Source organism: Miscanthus floridulus, chromosome 3 (assembly GCF_019320115.1).
Source record: "Miscanthus floridulus cultivar M001 chromosome 3, ASM1932011v1, whole genome shotgun sequence".
NCBI classification, from domain to species: Eukaryota; Viridiplantae; Streptophyta; class Magnoliopsida; order Poales; family Poaceae; genus Miscanthus; species Miscanthus floridulus.
In genome coordinates this window covers 32050817-32069350 of record NC_089582.1, presented here as the reverse complement: position 1 = coordinate 32069350, position 18534 = coordinate 32050817, and the positions used below count along the sequence as shown (strand labels likewise).

General features: G+C 45.6%; 2 protein-coding genes across 2 annotated transcripts; both read right to left on the bottom strand.

Moving 5' to 3' along the window:
* Window positions 1–319: 319 nt before the first annotated feature.
* On the bottom strand, window positions 320–8838 carry LOC136545386 (exocyst complex component EXO84B-like). Its single transcript, XM_066537407.1, has 7 exons — window positions 8621–8838; window positions 6598–6695; window positions 4503–5544; window positions 3261–3770; window positions 2378–2566; window positions 2171–2304; window positions 320–808 (listed from the first exon to the last, which is right to left on the bottom strand). Exons 1-7 carry the CDS (start codon window positions 8822–8824, stop codon window positions 646–648), a joined length of 2340 nt encoding a protein of 779 aa, XP_066393504.1. The 5' UTR covers window positions 8825–8838; the 3' UTR covers window positions 320–645.
* A 4581-nt stretch (window positions 8839–13419) lies between these two features.
* Window positions 13420–15712, bottom strand: LOC136545385 (non-specific lipid transfer protein GPI-anchored 14-like). Its single transcript, XM_066537406.1, has 3 exons — window positions 15132–15712; window positions 13966–14052; window positions 13420–13759 (listed from the first exon to the last, which is right to left on the bottom strand). The coding sequence occupies exons 1-3, from the start codon at window positions 15658–15660 to the stop codon at window positions 13590–13592; spliced, it is 786 nt and encodes a 261-aa protein (XP_066393503.1). The 5' UTR covers window positions 15661–15712; the 3' UTR covers window positions 13420–13589.
* Window positions 15713–18534: the final 2822 nt, after the last annotated feature.

Below are 18534 nucleotides of genomic sequence, written 5' to 3'. Positions count from 1 at the left end.
AAGTAATGTAGGCATAAGCGACTTCACAATTCATATACAACGCCTAGAAAAGATTTGGCAATTCAGTATTTCAGTTACCGCCAGTGAGCTGTCATGGAAAAGGTTATACACAATATAGGAGAAACTCTGCAAATATCTTCTATCAATCGTGTCATGATAAAAAAAAATCATGAAACGTGAACGAATAGCCGCCAAACTTCAGTGAGCATATGAAGCCATATGCTGCACTGACAATGTTCATGAAGATCGAAAAGAGTTGTCCATCCTCTAATGTAGAGGCACGATGGGCGTACTGTACACAGGAAAAAAAACACTTTTCAAACAACTTCAAGCGCAGAATCCTGTATCCATGAAATGTAATGTGGCAAACTGGGAAGTAAAAACTGATGAAAGAATGATACAGATTGGTGCAGATCTCATGCCATACGGCCATGCAACACATGAAGGCCTCAGTTCTCTAAAACAAAATGACTCAAGCTTTCTTTTCCTAGGTCAAACAATTATCCCTCTATGCTAATACTAGCACAAAAAGTTTTGAAAAAGAAAAGGAAGAAGAAAAAAACAAACGAGTGGAGGAATAGGTTGAAAGAATATACTATTGATTATTATACAATGATCTGCCTACAAAAAACACCAACTTGCAAACTAGGAGCTGCCGTGGGATTTGAACGATGACATGGAGTGCGCTGAAACTGAGGCCGTTGGGCTGTTCACTTCCCTGTCACCATTGGCAGCTCTACCCCTTCCACTGATCATGCTGACAACTTCTTGGGAGACATCCATGAACCAATCGTCGCCCGGAAGGACACTGCAAAAAAGCAAGAATGTTGGTTTGTTGATAGTAGAAGCAAAAATCTGTGAGAAACTCCCTCATGGCCTCATGGGCAAGAGAAAAACAGCTGTAGCTCTGTTAGAAACTACCTCAGCGGCACAGCCTCATGTATCAAGAAACATGTGAGGGAATCCTTGCAAGACTTTTCAGAAGTATGACTGAACTAAGGGTAGGTAGGATGCCTTGTTAGTGTTCAAGTACAGCAGCTCAGTGTTTCTAAGGCATCAGGTGCCTAGACGATGAGGCGCTCGCAGGGAGCAAGGCGTCCCGCCACCCAGCCAAAAGTAGTGAGAGATCCAAAGAGACTGGAGGTGAAAGAGAGGAAAACGATATATGGAACCAACCAGCAAGACCATTGAGCCACCTCCTCTCTCATCCCCACCAAATCAGGAGCCGGCAACCAGTGCGCAGCACCGCCTGGATCATCTGCAGCGGCGGCGGCTGATCCAGAAGGGGGACACAACAGAGGTCGATCTGAGGGAGCAGCAGCAAGAGAGAGGGAAGGAGCGGAGCCGCAGATGAGCAGAGGGCAGGCTGCCCGCGCGCGAGTGAGAGGAGCATGGGAGATGCGGTGGCGCTGCACCTACATGAGAGAGAAGCAGAGAGCCAGGCCCAGGCGGCGTGCATGGACATGGGAGCGTGCATCCCTGTCTCTGTGACCTGAGAAGGGATATGTATGGAAGGGACCTCGTGGGCAAGCTCAGCTAATCACTCTTTTCATTTGCCCTTTTCTGGTTTTTCTTTTTCCTTTTTCTTTCCTCCCTGCTGTTATTTTCCTATTTCTTAGGATGTCCTATTTCTTAGGATGGTAAGGCATCGCCTAACCTCGCCTTACAAAGGCCCCTAGGCATTATGAGGCGGTATGTCGCCACGCCTCGCCTTACCACCTTAAAAACCATGCAGCAGCTAACAATGAATTCAAAAGGTAGATGTTTGGTATCAGTTAGCTGAAGTTTAAGAGATTGCTTCGTACATTCTTTTTCATTTTCTGAAAGCTATTTGAATAATAATCGAGGTCTTCTCTTATAGCCATTTTTCTCAAAAGTCAAAACCATCCTAGTAGGGCAATTTGTTTAGGTTACTACCGGCTGCCAGTTGCAATTACTGTAGGCTACAGAGGGCAGCAGGCTACAGCCTACAGGGACATATAACCCAAGTTATAACTTATTCTTCATCCTCTTGTTTTCTAGAGAGAGAAACATCGGTGTAATCCAAATTATACAAGGCAAAATACAACAAATTTACATAATGAAAATTAGCAATTTTTTAAGTATGGAAATAAAAGAATCAGCATTTAATTCTGAACCAAAAGAAGGGCAAACGTGAGAAGCATTGTACCTATCAGGATTCATTCCAGTAGCAGAAAATGCAGCCATTGCTCTATCAATGATGTCCAAAATGACTTGATGTACATGTCTAGAGAGAAAACGACCTTGCCCAAATATGATGACAAATTGCATGTCCAGGTAGAACTGCAAAGAATGGAAAAATTGAAAAATAACAGTTGGCGAAGTAAATAAAATAAAAAGGAGTAAAGGGGCTTACCTGTTGCAGACCTAGGGGGCCTAAAGGTTTTGCTCCCTGTTCAATCTCTTCCCAGAAGGCCTGGTCCTCTGAGAGCCACAGTATGACTGTCTCAGTGAGGCGCATCATTAGCAAAGTAGCAAATCTTTCTCTACCAACAAACATTTCTGCAGCAATGCTTGCCATCCTGTTTAACTTTGCATACAGTTCCTGCAATAAACAGCAGATGACATTTATCCAAAGACTATAGTATTATCTATGACACGCTTGCCCCATGCAAAGAAAAACAACTCGTTTTGACAAAAGAATCTTCGCCATGAAACCTGCTATCTTAACAAATTACATCCAATATGAAGCATGTAAGCAACAGAGAAGGCCTATTTATCAAAGTGGCAAGTCCATATGACCCCTTTTTACCTATTATTTTTTTGTGTGACTATGCTACTCAAATTTTGATAGTGCAACACTGGCCTATTAAAATTGTGCTAATATGATTTTTTTTTTAAACATATTCCAGGGTTCAACTAGAAGAGTCGTCAAAATTAAGGTGGGTAATATAAGCTTCTCTTTCAGAATTCTACATGAAACCCATCCATCCTAGTGACTTAAACACCATGGTTACCAAAAGCATTCACTTTTGTCCATATGCTCAATTAATTTAGTCCCTAATGTCCTCTTTTAGGTATATGATCATGATAAAATGACTGGTTATAATAATACATAAAGGTTTCCAAGCAACAGAATGAAAAGATGTACAATGGTCTCGAAGTTGGTATCTTATAGAATGAGACGTTAGTTTGGAAGGGGAATTAGAAGGACAAAAGCATATGTTAATAATCTGAAATTATCCAAAATCCCAGGTATTTACATGAGAAACACCCAAACGATTGATTCCAGTAAGTACCTGGAAAATTGGAGATGGAACCCACTCTGGTTCTTCAACAGTATTGTCCATGCTGATATACATTTCTGCGCTGAGATGAGTATCACCCTCATCTGTAAATATAAGTTCAAGAGCATGCTGCCTGCAAAAACTATCTCTCAACCTGTCCACCATTCTTTGTAGTTTTCTTTTCCATTCACGTTGCTCAGGCACACGATTTTGTTTATCTGTTCCTCTTTTACGCAAATCATCCATAGACTGGTTTATTGACGATAACTTCATAGCTGCTCTAGGTAGTAACTCCTCAGCTAGTAGAGATGCATTAGCTAATAAAGCTAACTGCTGCTCTTCAGTCTCTGCCATTCTAACAATCTTATGACCTAAACCATCTAAGTTAGCTTCATCATCCATGGAACCAGGTAAAGCACTTATAAGCAAATTTACATATGAATTGAAAATTTGTGTGATCCCGTCCATTGTTGAACCACCTAATTGCAAGCTAAGTAGTGGTGCAACGTCCTCAAAGAAATCCTGAAATTCAACAAGACAGGCTTAGTATAGAGCCAAGATACAAGCTATTCATCACTTCCGAAGAAGCTGACTGCAATGGAAGTAGTGTCTAGCAAATATTTCTTGAATGCAAAAGTGAGGACAAGGAAAATTCTGTTTCAAGTTTAAGCAAAACTTTCATGATTCAACTAGTGATTCAAGACAGCTCTGCTGGCATCATCAATCATTCTAGTGATTGCACACCTACTGTATCAGTTCAACACACTATAACTAGTCTGAAATACATAAAAAGGACAGGAGAAAAAGGCCATCTGAGGACTTTCTGAGAAATTAATGCAACATTTGGTGAATCTTGCATCTTTGATGAGAACATAAGTTCAACAGACAATGCAAGTAAGAACAGGAAACAAAGATGGAGTTCAAAAGGACGCCTGAGGTAGTGGCAAAAGAAATATTTGGTCATAGACACGTCGCTATGCCATGCCATATAACACTGTAATCGGAGCTAGGATGCTTGATTGCGATCTGTGTTTAGAATTGGAAATGGATTCAGGCAACATTGATTACATACAGTAGGAAGCAAAAAAGTGTAACAGTAATGCATACTCTCTGTAATGTGGTTGTGTTACATTTTAGAGAACCAAACAGTATCTTTGTTGGTACAAGATTTTAAAAAAGATTATTATCATCTGTCTGGACACAACAAAAAGATAGATTCGTTCTTGTAATTTAACGATAAGAGGTAACCATTACCTGAACCATTGAATTGAAACGGTGTGCGCTGCTAGAGAGCTTTGGCTGAAGTGCCAAATTAGCAGCAGACGATCTAATTAATGGACGAATACCAGTTGTGGGATATGTGAGTATCCAGTTATCAGCTGCGGCTAGTGCAGCAGTACTCTCCTCGATTCTCCTCAAGTTAGCATCTAATGCTTGCTCAAGACTGGGCTTGAATTGTTTGAGGAGAACAGATGAAACAGACAGACCACGAGCTTCCAGCAAAGAACAATGGCCAAGTGATATCTGAACACATTCTGCAGCTGCGCTCAAGCCTCCAGCAGCTGCACAAGAGGACAACACATGCCTCTTTACCAGGAGCGCAAAGGACATAACCTGCTTGGTAGCCCATGTTACCAGTTCAGATGCGTAACATGACTCGTCACCAAAGACATCCACAGAGTCACTGAGTGCCTGAGCTATGACTGAAAAAACTTGTTGAGCAAGTGCTGCAGTGTATGCTCCACCATATGACGTGCTAGATGGATGTATAGTTTGCATATTGCATTGAAGCCTTTGATTATGTGCACTGAGTAAGAGGCTGTGAGCTCGGGGGCCATCACCAAGTCTTTTGAGGGCAGAAGCCGCAGCTCGAAGCTCAATACCACGAGTGGAAGACTGACAAGCAGCTTCAGCAAGCTGATCTGCCAGCCTCTGACGATTATCAGAGACGGATCTTTTCAAAGCCGAAACTTCAGCTGCAGTTAGAGTCTGTTTTCGTTTTGCATCAACAGCAACCCGTTCTGCTTCATCCAGTGCATCCAGTGCTTCATCCACTCTTCGTTCAGCTAGCAAAACATCAAGCATGTCAGGGAAATCTGCAGACCATTTCTGTATTTCTGAAGGCTCCTGATCTTCAACATTGGATATGTCATCTTCTGCAGAACCTTCAGGGCCTGAAGTCAATGAATCTATCTGAACTCCTTCAGATAGACCGTGAATTAAAGCTGCCTGTGTATTAAGCAGATTTCTAATTGACAGTAGCTCCCCTTCAAGGTCTGATATCTCCTTAGATGTTCTGATGACAAGAAAATCCATATGAAGTAATTATTTGAGCAAAGGATGTCCCACAATGGTACAAAGCAAACTTTGATTTCACATGTCACAAACTAGACACTAAAGAAGAAAAGTTCAGGGCGAATATAAAAAGATAACATTGATACAACCCTCAATCAATAAAAACAGGTATGCTAATACTAGATAAGGAAATAATCTTTGGAATTGTCAAGGCATTTGAGAGAAACAAAACCAGATATACATATGAATGAGAGGACAAAGATATTATCAACACAACAATATAGTAGGCAAATACCTTTTCATAAGCATTGGTTTAATGGATTAAATAATTTAACTCATAAAGAAAAAGATTTGAATAGCCCTCAATTACTAAAAAATTAATAGCTGTTTCTGTAGGCAGCATTCAGCATGATGATGGTTAAGAGCTGTTATGCGAAAGAAAAATAAATGATAATAAAAAGATACTACACAATGCCATGCACTGTTCACCAGCAATGTCGCTGCTCGCCTCCCTTCAGCAACATGGTTGAGGTCCACTCACATCCTCCCAGTCCACTGCGCCCCCTATTGACCTCACCATCCACTGTGCCCCCTCCTGACCTCCCTATTCTGGCCACTCCATAGCCACCATGACCGCAGGCTCATTCGCAACCATGGCTGCGGCATTGATGGCAACCGCATGAGGTGCTGAGGACAGCGAGGGCAGTCATGGCAACCAGTCAGATCCATGATTAATCAATTCTGTCTGTTTGATGGATGCCCTAGTTTCTTGTATGTATTCGTTGCTTGGCTGAATGGATTGCTTGAATTTATTGCATTTGTGTCACCCTTTTGAGGGGAGTTTCTCTTGCTGCGGTGAGAGCCATCGCGTGACAACTGGATCTCAAGTGCTTATTAGCCATGGGTTTGGGTGTTGCAGGTGCGTGCTTGGTTTTATGTCCCAAGATTTGTGGTGGAGGGCTGTTTAATGCACCCATGTCTAACCCAACCCGTTGCCATCCCTAAATAGCACAACACATTTAAGGAAATTTTGCAGAAGAGGTGAATGCCAGACCTGATAAATGCAGCATAATTTGCATAAACACTTCTGCGCATCTCTTCAGCTGAAGCCTTCTTTAGGTCTTGGAGATAAGAACACAAATGTCTTATTTCCTGCAATGAATTTGGTTTTCTTGTCAGTTATTTCTGGTGCACACTCTAACAATATACTGATCGCTCAGGTGGAATTCAACACTTCAACAATGTCAGCAGCATACGAAACAACAATAAGCAGATAACTAGGAGAGTAGGGCAGATGTCTTAAGAAACAAAATTGTGAAATGCCAAGAGAGTAAAAAGACCAATGCCAATGTCATCATGCCTCAGAAAATAGCATTAGCTAGTGCATTATAAAGAATCCATAAAAAATCCATGGAAATGCATTACTACATATCTGCATCCCAGATATTGAAATATGACAAATTTAAAAGCTATGGAAAGTGAGAAACTCAGTCCAAATTATTCTCATGAACCAAATCCACTGTCCAAACATGAAAGTCAAATGAAGAGATTTTATTTTTTTAGCAAGAACAAATTAGGAATATTACACAGTGGTTATACTAAACCAGAAAAAAAAATAGGAATTTTGCTGAAATGCCAAAACCAAAAAAGATCAGCAGCCTTTCATACAATTCAAACAAGAGATGTACAATTCTCAGACTCCTACAAAGGGATGGCTGTAGATCCAAAAGTTAAAAATTTCTAAACTTGCATGGATCTTGTTAGGCTGGAGGGAAGTTATCCCAGTTGCCACAAAAAGCAAACATTGAAGTAACACCCTTAGTGAGGAATAGAGAAAACACATGATACAAAATCTGTTGCATTCCCAATGGTTTACTCAAAAGCTACCACAAAACTAAAAACCCTAACTCAATTAATATAGCATGCAAGGGCAAATTCTTTAAATTGAGTAGCTTTTCAAGCTGCAAATGATGCCAAAAGAACAAAACACCATTTTTCTATCACCAAAAAAGCAATGTATTTAGAACACAGAGATGTATTAGCATGGTCATGGTCCCTTTAATTGCTCTGATCATCATAATTAGGTATGGACTCAAAACTTCTGTAGCAATAGCCATATACCAAACTCGAAATGCACTATTTCCAAAAGCAATGGCATGAATTCCCCATGTCCACCAGAAAATTGAATATAACCGCATTTCATTTCTAAATGGCAGCATAAACATAACCACATTTCATTTCTAAGTAAAACCCGACACATAACCATATCATGATGCAAACTGAAGAGTGGCAGCATATCCAAGCGTAAACTCAAGTATTTCAAAATCCCTGGCTTGTACTCAAATGTGCAGATAAAATCATAAGACAATACTCCGTTGTTTGGGACATACTCAGTTTTCTAATTTGAACACACAACACAATAAACAGAAAATTTTTTTTTGCCACCAGTATAAAAATTCTTCCCCAGACACCCTTCCCTGTGACCGCCTGGTGCAAGCAGTAGAGTCTTACCGCCTGTGACCGGAAGGTCCGGGTTCGAGTCGCGGTCTCCTCTCATTGCACAGGCGAGCGTAAGGCTTGCCACTAACACCCTTCCCCAAACCCCGCACAGAACGGGAGCTCTCTGCACTGGGTACGCCCTTTTTTTATAAAAATTCTTCGGTTAGATGAGTGAAGCATCCAAATTCTGATATCATCCGATCCCCACAAGTTATGCCACATCATTTTTTCACTGCAAAGTACCCATTGCGCTAGGAACACACACACACACACATTGAGATGTCCATCAAGCACCCTCCTGCAAAATGTCGAAGTGCATTCCCTGAATCACCAATCGTCCAGAGAACAGAATCACCCCTGTTGCGCAATTCGCCTGAATTCCAACACCAACCACTGCCCCCACAGATCACATTCGCCTACTCCAATAGACACCCCACCATGCAACAACGAAATGAGACCTCTCCCCACCACCCCCGCGGTCCAACCCACCCTGACAACAGGCGCAGCAGCAGGATGGGAGCCGGCGAGCTGGACCTCGCAACGCGGCCGGATCAGAGATGGCAGGCAGGCAGGCTCACCTTCTCGTTCATGGTCTGGCACTTGGACTGCACGTAGGCGTCGGGATCGAAGTTGTCGGTCTTGAAGATCTTGAGCTTGTCGGCGAGCTGCACCCCGCCGTCGCCGCCGCCGCCGCCCCCGCTCCCCACCGCGGCGGCGCTGCCCACGGGGAACACCCCCGAGTGGCCCGCGGGCCGCGACCGCGACGACTTGGCCGAAGCCATCCGAGATCCAGAACGCCTCCTCGCGCGACGACCGCGCCTCCTCACTCCTCCTCGGCAATGGCGAATGGTGGGTTCCTCGAGACGGAGTTGGCGAGGGGGAGATTGCTGCGGTTGCGGGTGGTGGGAGTTGTTGCTCGCCAATCAATCAATCGATCAATCAAACGAGCAAATGCAAGGGAGGAAGGAGGCGAATGATTTGGGGCGACTCGGCTTGCCTTGGCTGGCGTAGGCTGGGTTGGGTTTGGTACTTGGTTTGGTACGCAGAAGAATGCGATTATTTTTTGTATTTTTGCGTCGAAAATAGGCGATGCTGATTTGTGCGTGGGATTACGCGTGCGCCTGAAGTTTCCGCCAGACGGCGGAACGCGTGAATTTCATACGAATCAATTTAATTTCACAGAAAAAACGTAGAAATAAAAAAAAATTCTACATTCCAAACAGGCCCTTAGCTGTTATTCTACAGTGGAGTACATGACAATGACCTTGGAAATGGGCCATCAGGTTTGTTTCTGTTCGCCCCCGTACACCGAGTCAAACTATTTTAAACTAATAAAGTAAATTTATTTATATAAAAATGCCAATACTTTTTTATATTAAAAAATATCATTAGATTCAATGTTTTTTATTTACATATTTAGTGTCATGCGAATATTGATGATATTTTCTATAAATTTGATTGATTTTATTGAACGAAGGTACAACTAGGATAATATTTTTTTTCAAACAGAGAAAATATGTGCTGCATGTTATTCCCAAACATTTTAATAGTTTTTTTTCTTATCATTTGTTGGTCGTCTCGGGTTTCTTCGTCTCTCCCGTGCTCCGATAGCCATTACTTCCTCTCCCTCTCTCACTCCTTGGTTGTACAATAAATATTACTGTCGGTGTTTTGGACCGGGGGTCCTCAACCAACTAGTGAATTTGAACTGTGTGCCCATAATCCCGGATGGTGATGCAAAGAGACACAAGGATTATACTAGTTCAGGCAATAGGTGCCCTACGTCCAGTACGAGAGACCGATCTTGTATTCCTTGCACCGAGGTGCTTGTAGTAGGGGTTTACAAGCAGGGCGAGAGAGGGAGCTAGTCCTAGGTCTCTGCGTGGAGCGGCGTGAGTTGCTTGAGATGTTGATCTCTCGCGGTGAGGAAGAGCGTGTGTTATAGAGTGTTGTTTCGATGCCTAGAAGCGGCCCCGGTTACTCCCTTTTATAGTCGAAGGAAGGCACGGGGACGGTACATGGATTGCTACGTGGCGTTTTGTGAGCGAAGACGGCGTGTCCGAGCCTTGTACTTGTCACTATGGCGGCATGGTCGACGGAGCGGTCTTGTCCTCGGTGTACAGGAGCGACGCGCCAGTCACGCCCGATCATGTACGACGTGGGGGCTCCTGTGGTGGCAGACGCGTCTTTCCCTAAGGGAGGTGTGCTGGTTGCTGCATGTTTGACCGGTGCGGAGTGCCGAGGCCGGGCTGATGCGATGGCGCGGGTGTGCTGACTCCGAGGATACAGGAGCTTGGCCTTGTGCGTGACGTGGGCACAGCACGGCGCAGGGTATGGTGCGTACTGCAGACGACGTGCTGGTCCCATAGTGCTGACAACGTAGAGAGCCGAGGCCCAGAGCCGAGGCCCAGTCGGTGCAGAGGCTGGACCGTCGTGGGGGGCTCGGTGGGCGCGAGTCCTGAGGCTACAGGGGTGTCGAGGCGGGAAGCCGAGGCTCGGAGGGAGCAGTTGGTCTTTTATGCTGATTCCGAGGCTACATGGACCCGGATATGACTCTCCACGCCGCGCTGTCCTCAGAGCAGGAGTTAGGTAGCACAGTGCAGTACGGGCGTCAGGCATGGGCACAGTGCCGAGCACTGCGGTCGGTAACCCCTGCCCAGTCCTATCCCTGACTGCATGGCGTCGATGTGGCTCCCGTCCCGTCGGCCACTCCGCTGTACTGCGCCGACGTGTGGCTGACGTTGCGGGAGTGGTTGGACGCGCTAATTGGACGTGACGTTTTGTCAGAGAAGTTGGTCGAGGCAGCGGTGACGGGGTCGTTGCCGAGCCGGCCTCGAGCGAGGCGGAGAATCGGTACTTCGTCCGAGGCCTTACGGGCGGGGCCTCGGGCGAGGCGGAGAATTGGTACCTCGTCCGAGGCCTTGCGGTTCGGGGCCTCGGGCGAGGCGGATGTTTGGTACCTAGTCCGAGGCCTTGCGGCGCGGGCCTCGGGCGAATCGGAGAATCGACCGAGGCCTTCTTGGCTTCGATATTTACAAGGTCTAAGCAATTTTTTCGGTTCTTGCTTAGGGTACCCTTTTTATGGTATTCGACAATTACTCCCCCCGTTTTCAATATAAATTAAATGAAGTGCCTCAATGATGCCCTACAGGTCAAATTCACCTCTAGTTTCTTCGAGCAACAAAACTATCTCTCGCATTACCACAGGCAACAATTATGGGATCTATTGCGCTTAGAAGATCTAGAGTACGCCCAGAGACACAGATTTATAGTAGTTTATAGGCAGACACCCTACATCCGATGTATGATGGTGTTTGTATTGCTTGTGCCAGTATATTGAGGAGCACTAGAGATGTCTATTACACCCTTCTTTGTATAGTCCAGAGATGTATGGCTAATATAGAGCTCCAACCTAATTGGTTTATAGATTAGTTTCTTAGTCGATATATTACAACAAAAATTCTAGACACCAAGGTATGCCTAATACAGCACATTGGCAAGATACCACCTGTAGGTACAGGAGTCCAAATAGTAAGCCCTGACCCACCATCTTATTATTTCACATTATTTGAACTCAAGCCATGTGACAAATTAAAAGGATTACCTAGACTTAAAAGACTTGTCTTTATAATACACCTTATTGCATTTTCCATATATATGCAGATCTTACACGATTACAAAGTATCCAGAAAACAATATAGTAGAGGGGGCTCAACATAATAGACACTATACCGACTACCACCATAAGTTCATTACTATGCAAATATATGCATTTAAAGCGGTTTCAAAAGGGAAAACGAAGTAGAATGGTGCAAAATACGTCACGAGGAAGTAATGAAAAACAAATACGCAATTCGAGTCTACTAAATCAATAGATAATGCACTTTATGTGAGCAATCTATACACAAAATTCAATAGTTTAGCGTCAATTGGTAATAATAATGCATGACTTCAACATAATTCCCAACATTAGAGACGGATTTGGTTCAAAAAATAGTAGAATATAGAAAATTGCTAAGAGGGTGAAATATTGAATCAGACAATCGATCAACTAAACTATTCTAAATTACATTTGCATGCCTTATTATTTGCTTTATTTTTTTTATTTTTGAGGGGATATTATTTGCTTTCTGGCTTGCCGCAATACTGGTAGCAGTTTCGACCACTTCATCCAGGCTTTTAGGGCCTGTTGGACGCACTGCTCGCCCGAAGGCCTGAAAACGACTTCACAGCCCGAGCTGCATGCTGCCCCAGGCCCTAGCGCTCGACACGCCTTGCCCCATGCCCCGTGGACGGGTGGCCCGCAAGCGGCAAGCCACATCTCACGCTGCACGGGTGCGCGCACCCCTCCGCTTGTGCAGATTGGATAGAGGCATAGAGCCACAACTTCTTGTTGGGCTTGTGTTGTGTGAAGCCGATTTTTTTCCCTTTTGTCACACTCTCTCGATTGAGGCCCAATAGCTATCTGCACTTCCCGTTGCTCAAAAAAAAAAAAAAAAAAAAAAGAGCTATCTGCACTTCCCTGCTTAGCCCAAATGCTCATTCCCTTAGCCTGCTAGTACAAGTCGCCACTTTGTTTTGTCCCCTTCCTGCAGCCACCCCAAGCCCCCAACTTCCCTTAGCTTCCATGATGCTACATGCTCGACTAAATAAAGCTTCACAAAATACATTATTATTAGTAGAAACCAAGCACTAATGCTCTAAGAAAAGCTCCATACTGCATCCATGTGTCACTATCCCATGATCCTTTCCCTCTCCTAGCGTCCAAGAACTGCACCAAAACCCTACCAGATCGGGCATAGTGATCAGTCTGGCTACTATGAAGTTGTTATCAATCACGATCACGAAAGACTCAATTTTTAGTGACCAATCTAAAGTCGCCAAGGGAGAGGGGACGTAATGCAGTGGACCTAGATATTATTGGCCTTGACGTTATCGATGGTGTCGCTACTCTTGACATGGAGATTGATGTGCTTCCCCATCAGCGTCTTGATGAAGATCTGGGGATGTCTCGCCAGCTCCGACTCGCGATCAGGCAATCGATCTAGGCTAAGGCTTTACACAACCACCATTGGAACTTGAGCACGCTGATCAAGGCTAAGGTTTCGCACGACCACCATTGAAACCCAAGCACACTGCTACCGCCCCTGCCATTCGCACCGCTTCTAGCCAGCAATGAACTTGTTCATTTGTCACCGATCACGCGGCGACACAAGCGATGAAGGATGAGGAGGCGGTGTGTGAGAATGGCTCCTCCTCTATGGCCACCAATCCCAACCCTGTCACAAAAGGCCAAAGGGGATCGTTTAGGTAGGTCTTGAGTATTGCATAGCTGTAGCACAAACATTTCTTTATACTAAAGTTATAGAAAAGAAAATTGCACAAAGACACTCTTTTTTCATTCAAAGTTATATCTTCTTTCCTCATAATAATACGAAAATTACAGCACCAAGCACGCACGCACGCACGCACGCACCCGAGGACACCACAAGTCGGCAACTAAACCGCCGGGATCGATTCCGGCCGGCCGCGTAATCTTCTCTGTCTCTATCCGAGCAGAATCAGGAAAGGCACGGCGAGCGGGGCGAAGAGTGCGAGCGCCACCGCGCGTGCGCCGCCATCACCGACCCTGCTTCCCACTCCCAACCACCGCTTGGCGGGACCTGCCGCCGCTCCGTTCTTCTGCGCGGTCGCGGGCGCCGCGCTGCCGCCGCCACCTGGAGGGCACCACGGTTAGGCGTGCGTTAGACAGCGTCAGATAAATAAAGCCAATGATGATGATGATTGCAATTGCAAGTGCAAAGTGAGGTCCAAAAGATGCTCGCCACGAGTCGACGGCCCTTGAAATCACGAGTTAAAGAACAGACACGCAGCAAGAGCAGTATTGGCCGGGTGTGAAAAAGGGTAGTTTGGTGGAACTTACTGGGTGTGCTGCCCTGTGCCGCTGCCTGCTTCGCGTACTGCTCGAACACCTGCGCGTCCTTGGAGTCCGGCGGCAGGTTCAGCAGCCCTGCCATGTCGTCGTCGCCACAAAACAAAAACCCATGTCAGTTGCAGGTTGCAGCATAGCATCCGAGGAAAAACATAGCACAGTATGAACCATTTCCTCTCTCTCTCTCGAGTGTGGAGTGTGGATCGGCAGGAGTCCACACTTGTCCCTGTCAGAGTGTCAGGCAGGCCGGGTCTTCTGGTAGCCCAAAGTGGCCAGAATGATCACTGATCAGGCGCATAATGATACCACCACACGTGACACCGAACCGACGCCGATCACGGGGTGGCCTGCCGACAGCCGTGCGCCCGCAAGGAAGCCCCGCGCGTTTGGAGCCTTCTCCGTTCTCCCACAGTCGTCTCTTGGGCTCCGGCAGACCGCACACGAGACAATCCGGGTCGGTCCCGAGATACTACGGTTTCCGTTTCCTATGTGACACGGAATTCATGTGACATGTTGATGTAGGCTTTTGTCGTGACACGGCGTTGTGTTCCTCGTTCGTCGTACGAGGTGACGCCCGGGAGGTGCCTAACTGCCGTCACGTCTGGAAAGGATCTGTCGGGCTTTGCCCTGATCTAGTACGTAGTATATACAGAGAAGGTCAATTTACACCAATTCGTATTTCTCTACTCCTATTTTCCTAGAAAATAATGGCGATTTTCTTAGGTTGACACATGGACGTACGCGGCCGCATGCATATGTTTCAACTGTATCTATGTATGGCCTAGTAGTATTCGGCTTAGCAAAATTAACAAAGTTGAGGTGAAGATATATATATCCCTTATAAAACCAAATTCTAATAACTTTCAATCTCCACATATAAACTATTCATGTACTATCATACTGCACTAAGTGTCACATCGTCTCCTCCAATAAGTGTTACGACTTACAACATCTTCCACTTAATGCATTTATTACCCTATCTTTCAATTTTCACATGTAAACTATCCACTTGTAATATTTTTTCACGACCGGGTTCGTACCCCGTATTTTATTAAGAAGAGGAGAAATTTGTCATTACAAAAAAAGTCATGAATGAATCTAGAAAAGCTCAGACGTCTATAATTTGTAACAGAGGAAACAGTGAATAAATTACGTACTGGGGCAGTCGGAGATGTTGGCGGGCGCGTTGCAGACGGCGGGGAGGCCGAGCGCCTTGGTGACGTTGAGCTTGAGCCCCAGGTTGGGGTTGTCACGGTCCTGGATCAGCACGCACAGGCACTTGCGGTTGCTCTGCAGCACCGCCTTGAGCCCCGCGCAGCAGTCGGGCGTCGGCGCCGACGCCGTCGCCTGCTCCTGCACGTACGTCAGGCACGTCGCCAGCCCCACCAGCGTGTCCGAGCACTCCGCCTGGTCCGCCGCGAAGTCGCCGCCCACCCTCGCCGACATCATCAGCATCGCCACCGCAACCATCACGGCGGACACAGCCATGGCCCTCCTCCTCGAATCCATGGCGCGCTGCCGCCGGAGATGGCAGAGGAACGAAGTTGCACGGGGTGGGTTGGGGTTGGGCGCTTGCTTGGGCTGCTGCCGCGGCTGGCCGGGATGGCTTATGGCTGTAGCTAGAGGCGGGCGGGGAGCGGAATATATAGAGGGGGTGTGGCGGTGTGAGCGCGCCGGTGCCGGCATGTGGGCACGCGGCGCGGCGTCATGACGGCAGGTGAGGTGGTGGAGATAGATAGAGATAGAGAGCTAGCGCGCGCGCGGGACCCGGGAGTTGGTTGCGGGCGGACCGGCCGGACGCGGCTGTCGCCTATGGGCTGCCACGCCCCACGCGGGCACCGGCGGCACGGCCTTGACGGGTGGTGCCGGGGAGGCATCGGTCTCGGCCGGGTGCACTGGTAGTGACGTGCGTGGATCGATGGCGGCCGTCGAGTGCTGATTCGTTGCTTATTTGCCTCTGTCATATGCCGAGTGACAAGCCGCCTGATGGATGGATGGATGGATGGATGCTGCTGATAGTAATTAAGAAGCGTCGCTTTGCGAACATTTGCACACACAAAAAGATGGCTGTTCATCAAACTAATAAGGTGTGATATGCACACATAACTTTTTTTTTTGGCTTAAAAACATCACCGGAAATCCGAAATAGACTTGGCGATTCAATCACTTCTTCTTTTTTCAAGTAAAAATAAGATGCGATTTTCGTGGCCATGCATGTTAATCAAAACCGACAGGAGATCGCAGAGACGGACGGATGCTGCAACAGTGCGTGGTTTGGGCGTTTGGGAGGGTGCCGGACCTCCCAGGATCCACTGCAGTTTTTCCATTTGTCCGCCACTGATTTCAGGGTCGTCAAGCCGCCGTGAAGGCCGTCGCTCGAGCTATCCAGCAGAGCCCACCCAACAGTGGCCGTTTGGTAACCGATCGTCTGATGGGTTGTTGCTCTGTGTTCGTCTTTGTAGCCGGCAAGGTGACAGGGAGGCGCTGCTGTACAGGTGCCATAAACCGCCCTGCTTGTGCGGATTGGGATCAAAATATCCCGTGACGGACTACGAAAGGGACGTCCCACGACCATTTTCCCGGCCTTGCATTGCATGCGACCCGACACTGTAGCGTTGGGCTCGATTAGACGTGCTCCTGTGACGTCTGACTTAAGTTTAGCACGAATATTTATGCCCCCCAATGAATTTATACCATGACAATATATTACATGATTTTTCTATTAATACTTATTTGCTATTATGAATATTATTCTTTTTTATGGAGATAAATATTAGTTTTTACTAGTACAGGATTGTCCCCCAATGGGCAGTTTTTGCTACTATACCTCCGTCCTAAAAAGACGGACGCATCGACCGCCTCCGTAAGGCTTTATTTGGATTGAGATTCGCATCAATCCACATATATTGGAGTGAAATTTCAACTAAATTCCTCCTCAATACATGTGGGCAACATCCAAACGAGGCCTAAATGAACATTAATAATGGTAATTTATTAGAGGTGTGGTCGGTTTATCTACCTCTGGAAATTAAAAACATCTGTCTATCTTGTTGTAGTAGTGTGAGTGCAGATAAAGTCATCTCATTAAGAGCCTGTTTGCTTGCTCGTAAACGATCGTAAATTTCCAGCTAGGAACAGTGTTTTTCTCTCACACCAAATCAGCCAGCAGTAAATAATCCACGATCGTTTACGGCCTCCCAAACAGGCCGCTAGAGCGCCAGCAGCAGCTCCTCAATACTTTATTTCGAATAGGAAGGTATTAGTAGTCACCGATACTATTTTTGTGGGTTATTAAGAAAGATGCTACATCACATCACCAATAAACCTCTCCCAATATGACAATATACGGGACCCAAATTATTTTATTTATTTTTTGTTTTCTTCTTTTCTTTTTCTCCCTCGGATTGCATGGGAAGCCATGCCCACGGTCCTTTTTCTCGCTCGGACCGGATCGACAGCCATGGCCCTTAGATCAAGGACACAAGTTCTTCTCCCGCAACCACACGAATCGACCAAGGCGCCTACTACTCGGTCTCCATCACCATCGTCGGTAGCACCTCCGCTCGACTCCCGCAACCCTAGAAGTTTTGTCTCCCTCGGTTCGACGAGATCTGCGGCGCTGTGGAGCTCGTCGTTGGGCTCCCCATGGATCGGAGGAGCTGGCATGGGCTCGTTGTGGAGGAGTTGGCACAAGCTCGCCGTGGAGGAGCTCGCGTGGGCTTGCTGTGGAGGTCATGCGCGGCACTGACATGGAAGAGGCCAGCGTGTGTGCAGCATAGCGACAAGAACGACAACGGCACATCAACAAAAAAATGCAAAACTTTACATTAAGGGGAGCAACTTTGCAAAATTCATGAAAAAATATTAATTCCAAACTATTAGTACGCAAGTGAATAATAAGAGAATATTATTATATAAATAAATTAAGCATATGTATAAAAATTAGTCCCTACTTCATTCTTCCTGAAATATAGTGCATTCTGACTTTTAAAATTTGTACTGACATATAGTGCATTCTATATGGTGTTAATGTCTAGATTTAACAAAGTTTGTTAAGAAGGAAACCATAATATGAAGAGAAACACCTTAATTGGGTTTAATCTATGGGTACATGTGTCATTTAAGGATTTCCTTAAGTTACCTTAAAATTTTTGAAATACACTATATTACAAGATGTAGGGAGTACACTGCAAATTATTGGTGCTTGAGTAGCCTCTGTTATCATGTTAGCAAACAATAAGTAGGAATCATGTTATCCACGTTAGCACCTTAAGGCCCGTTCGCTTCACTGGAAAAAATAAACCGAAACACTGTTCTAGCTGATTTGTCGTGAGAGAAAAACACTGTTCCGGCTGAAAAAAAAACAAGCTGAAAAAGACGGATTATAAGATAAGCGAACAGGGCCTAGCCTCTGTTATCATGTTATCAAACAATAAGTAGGAATCATTCTATTTTTGAAATTTTTTATGTAATTAAGGGTAGAATGGTAAATTTATAATAGAAAATAATATTTGAAGAGTATAGGGATGATTGAAATAGTATAGTTTATCACATGTATTT

Coding starts and splice junctions, on each gene's coding strand:
- LOC136545386 (XM_066537407.1), bottom strand. CDS start 8,824: ATGGCTTCGGCCAAGTCGTCGCGGTCGCGGCCCGCGGGCCACTCGGGG. Junction 6,696..8,620: donor GCCAGACCATGAACGAGAAG/GTGAGCCTGCCT, acceptor AATTCATTGCAG/GAAATAAGACATTTGTGTTC. Junction 5,545..6,597: donor AATTATGCTGCATTTATCAG/GTCTGGCATTCA, acceptor TCTTGTCATCAG/AACATCTAAGGAGATATCAG.
- LOC136545385 (XM_066537406.1), bottom strand. CDS start 15,660: ATGCCGGCACCGGCGCGCTCACACCGCCACACCCCCTCTATATATTCC. Junction 14,053..15,131: donor CAACATCTCCGACTGCCCCA/GTACGTAATTTA, acceptor ACGACATGGCAG/GGCTGCTGAACCTGCCGCCG. Junction 13,760..13,965: donor GGCACAGGGCAGCACACCCA/GTAAGTTCCACC, acceptor GGTGCCCTCCAG/GTGGCGGCGGCAGCGCGGCG.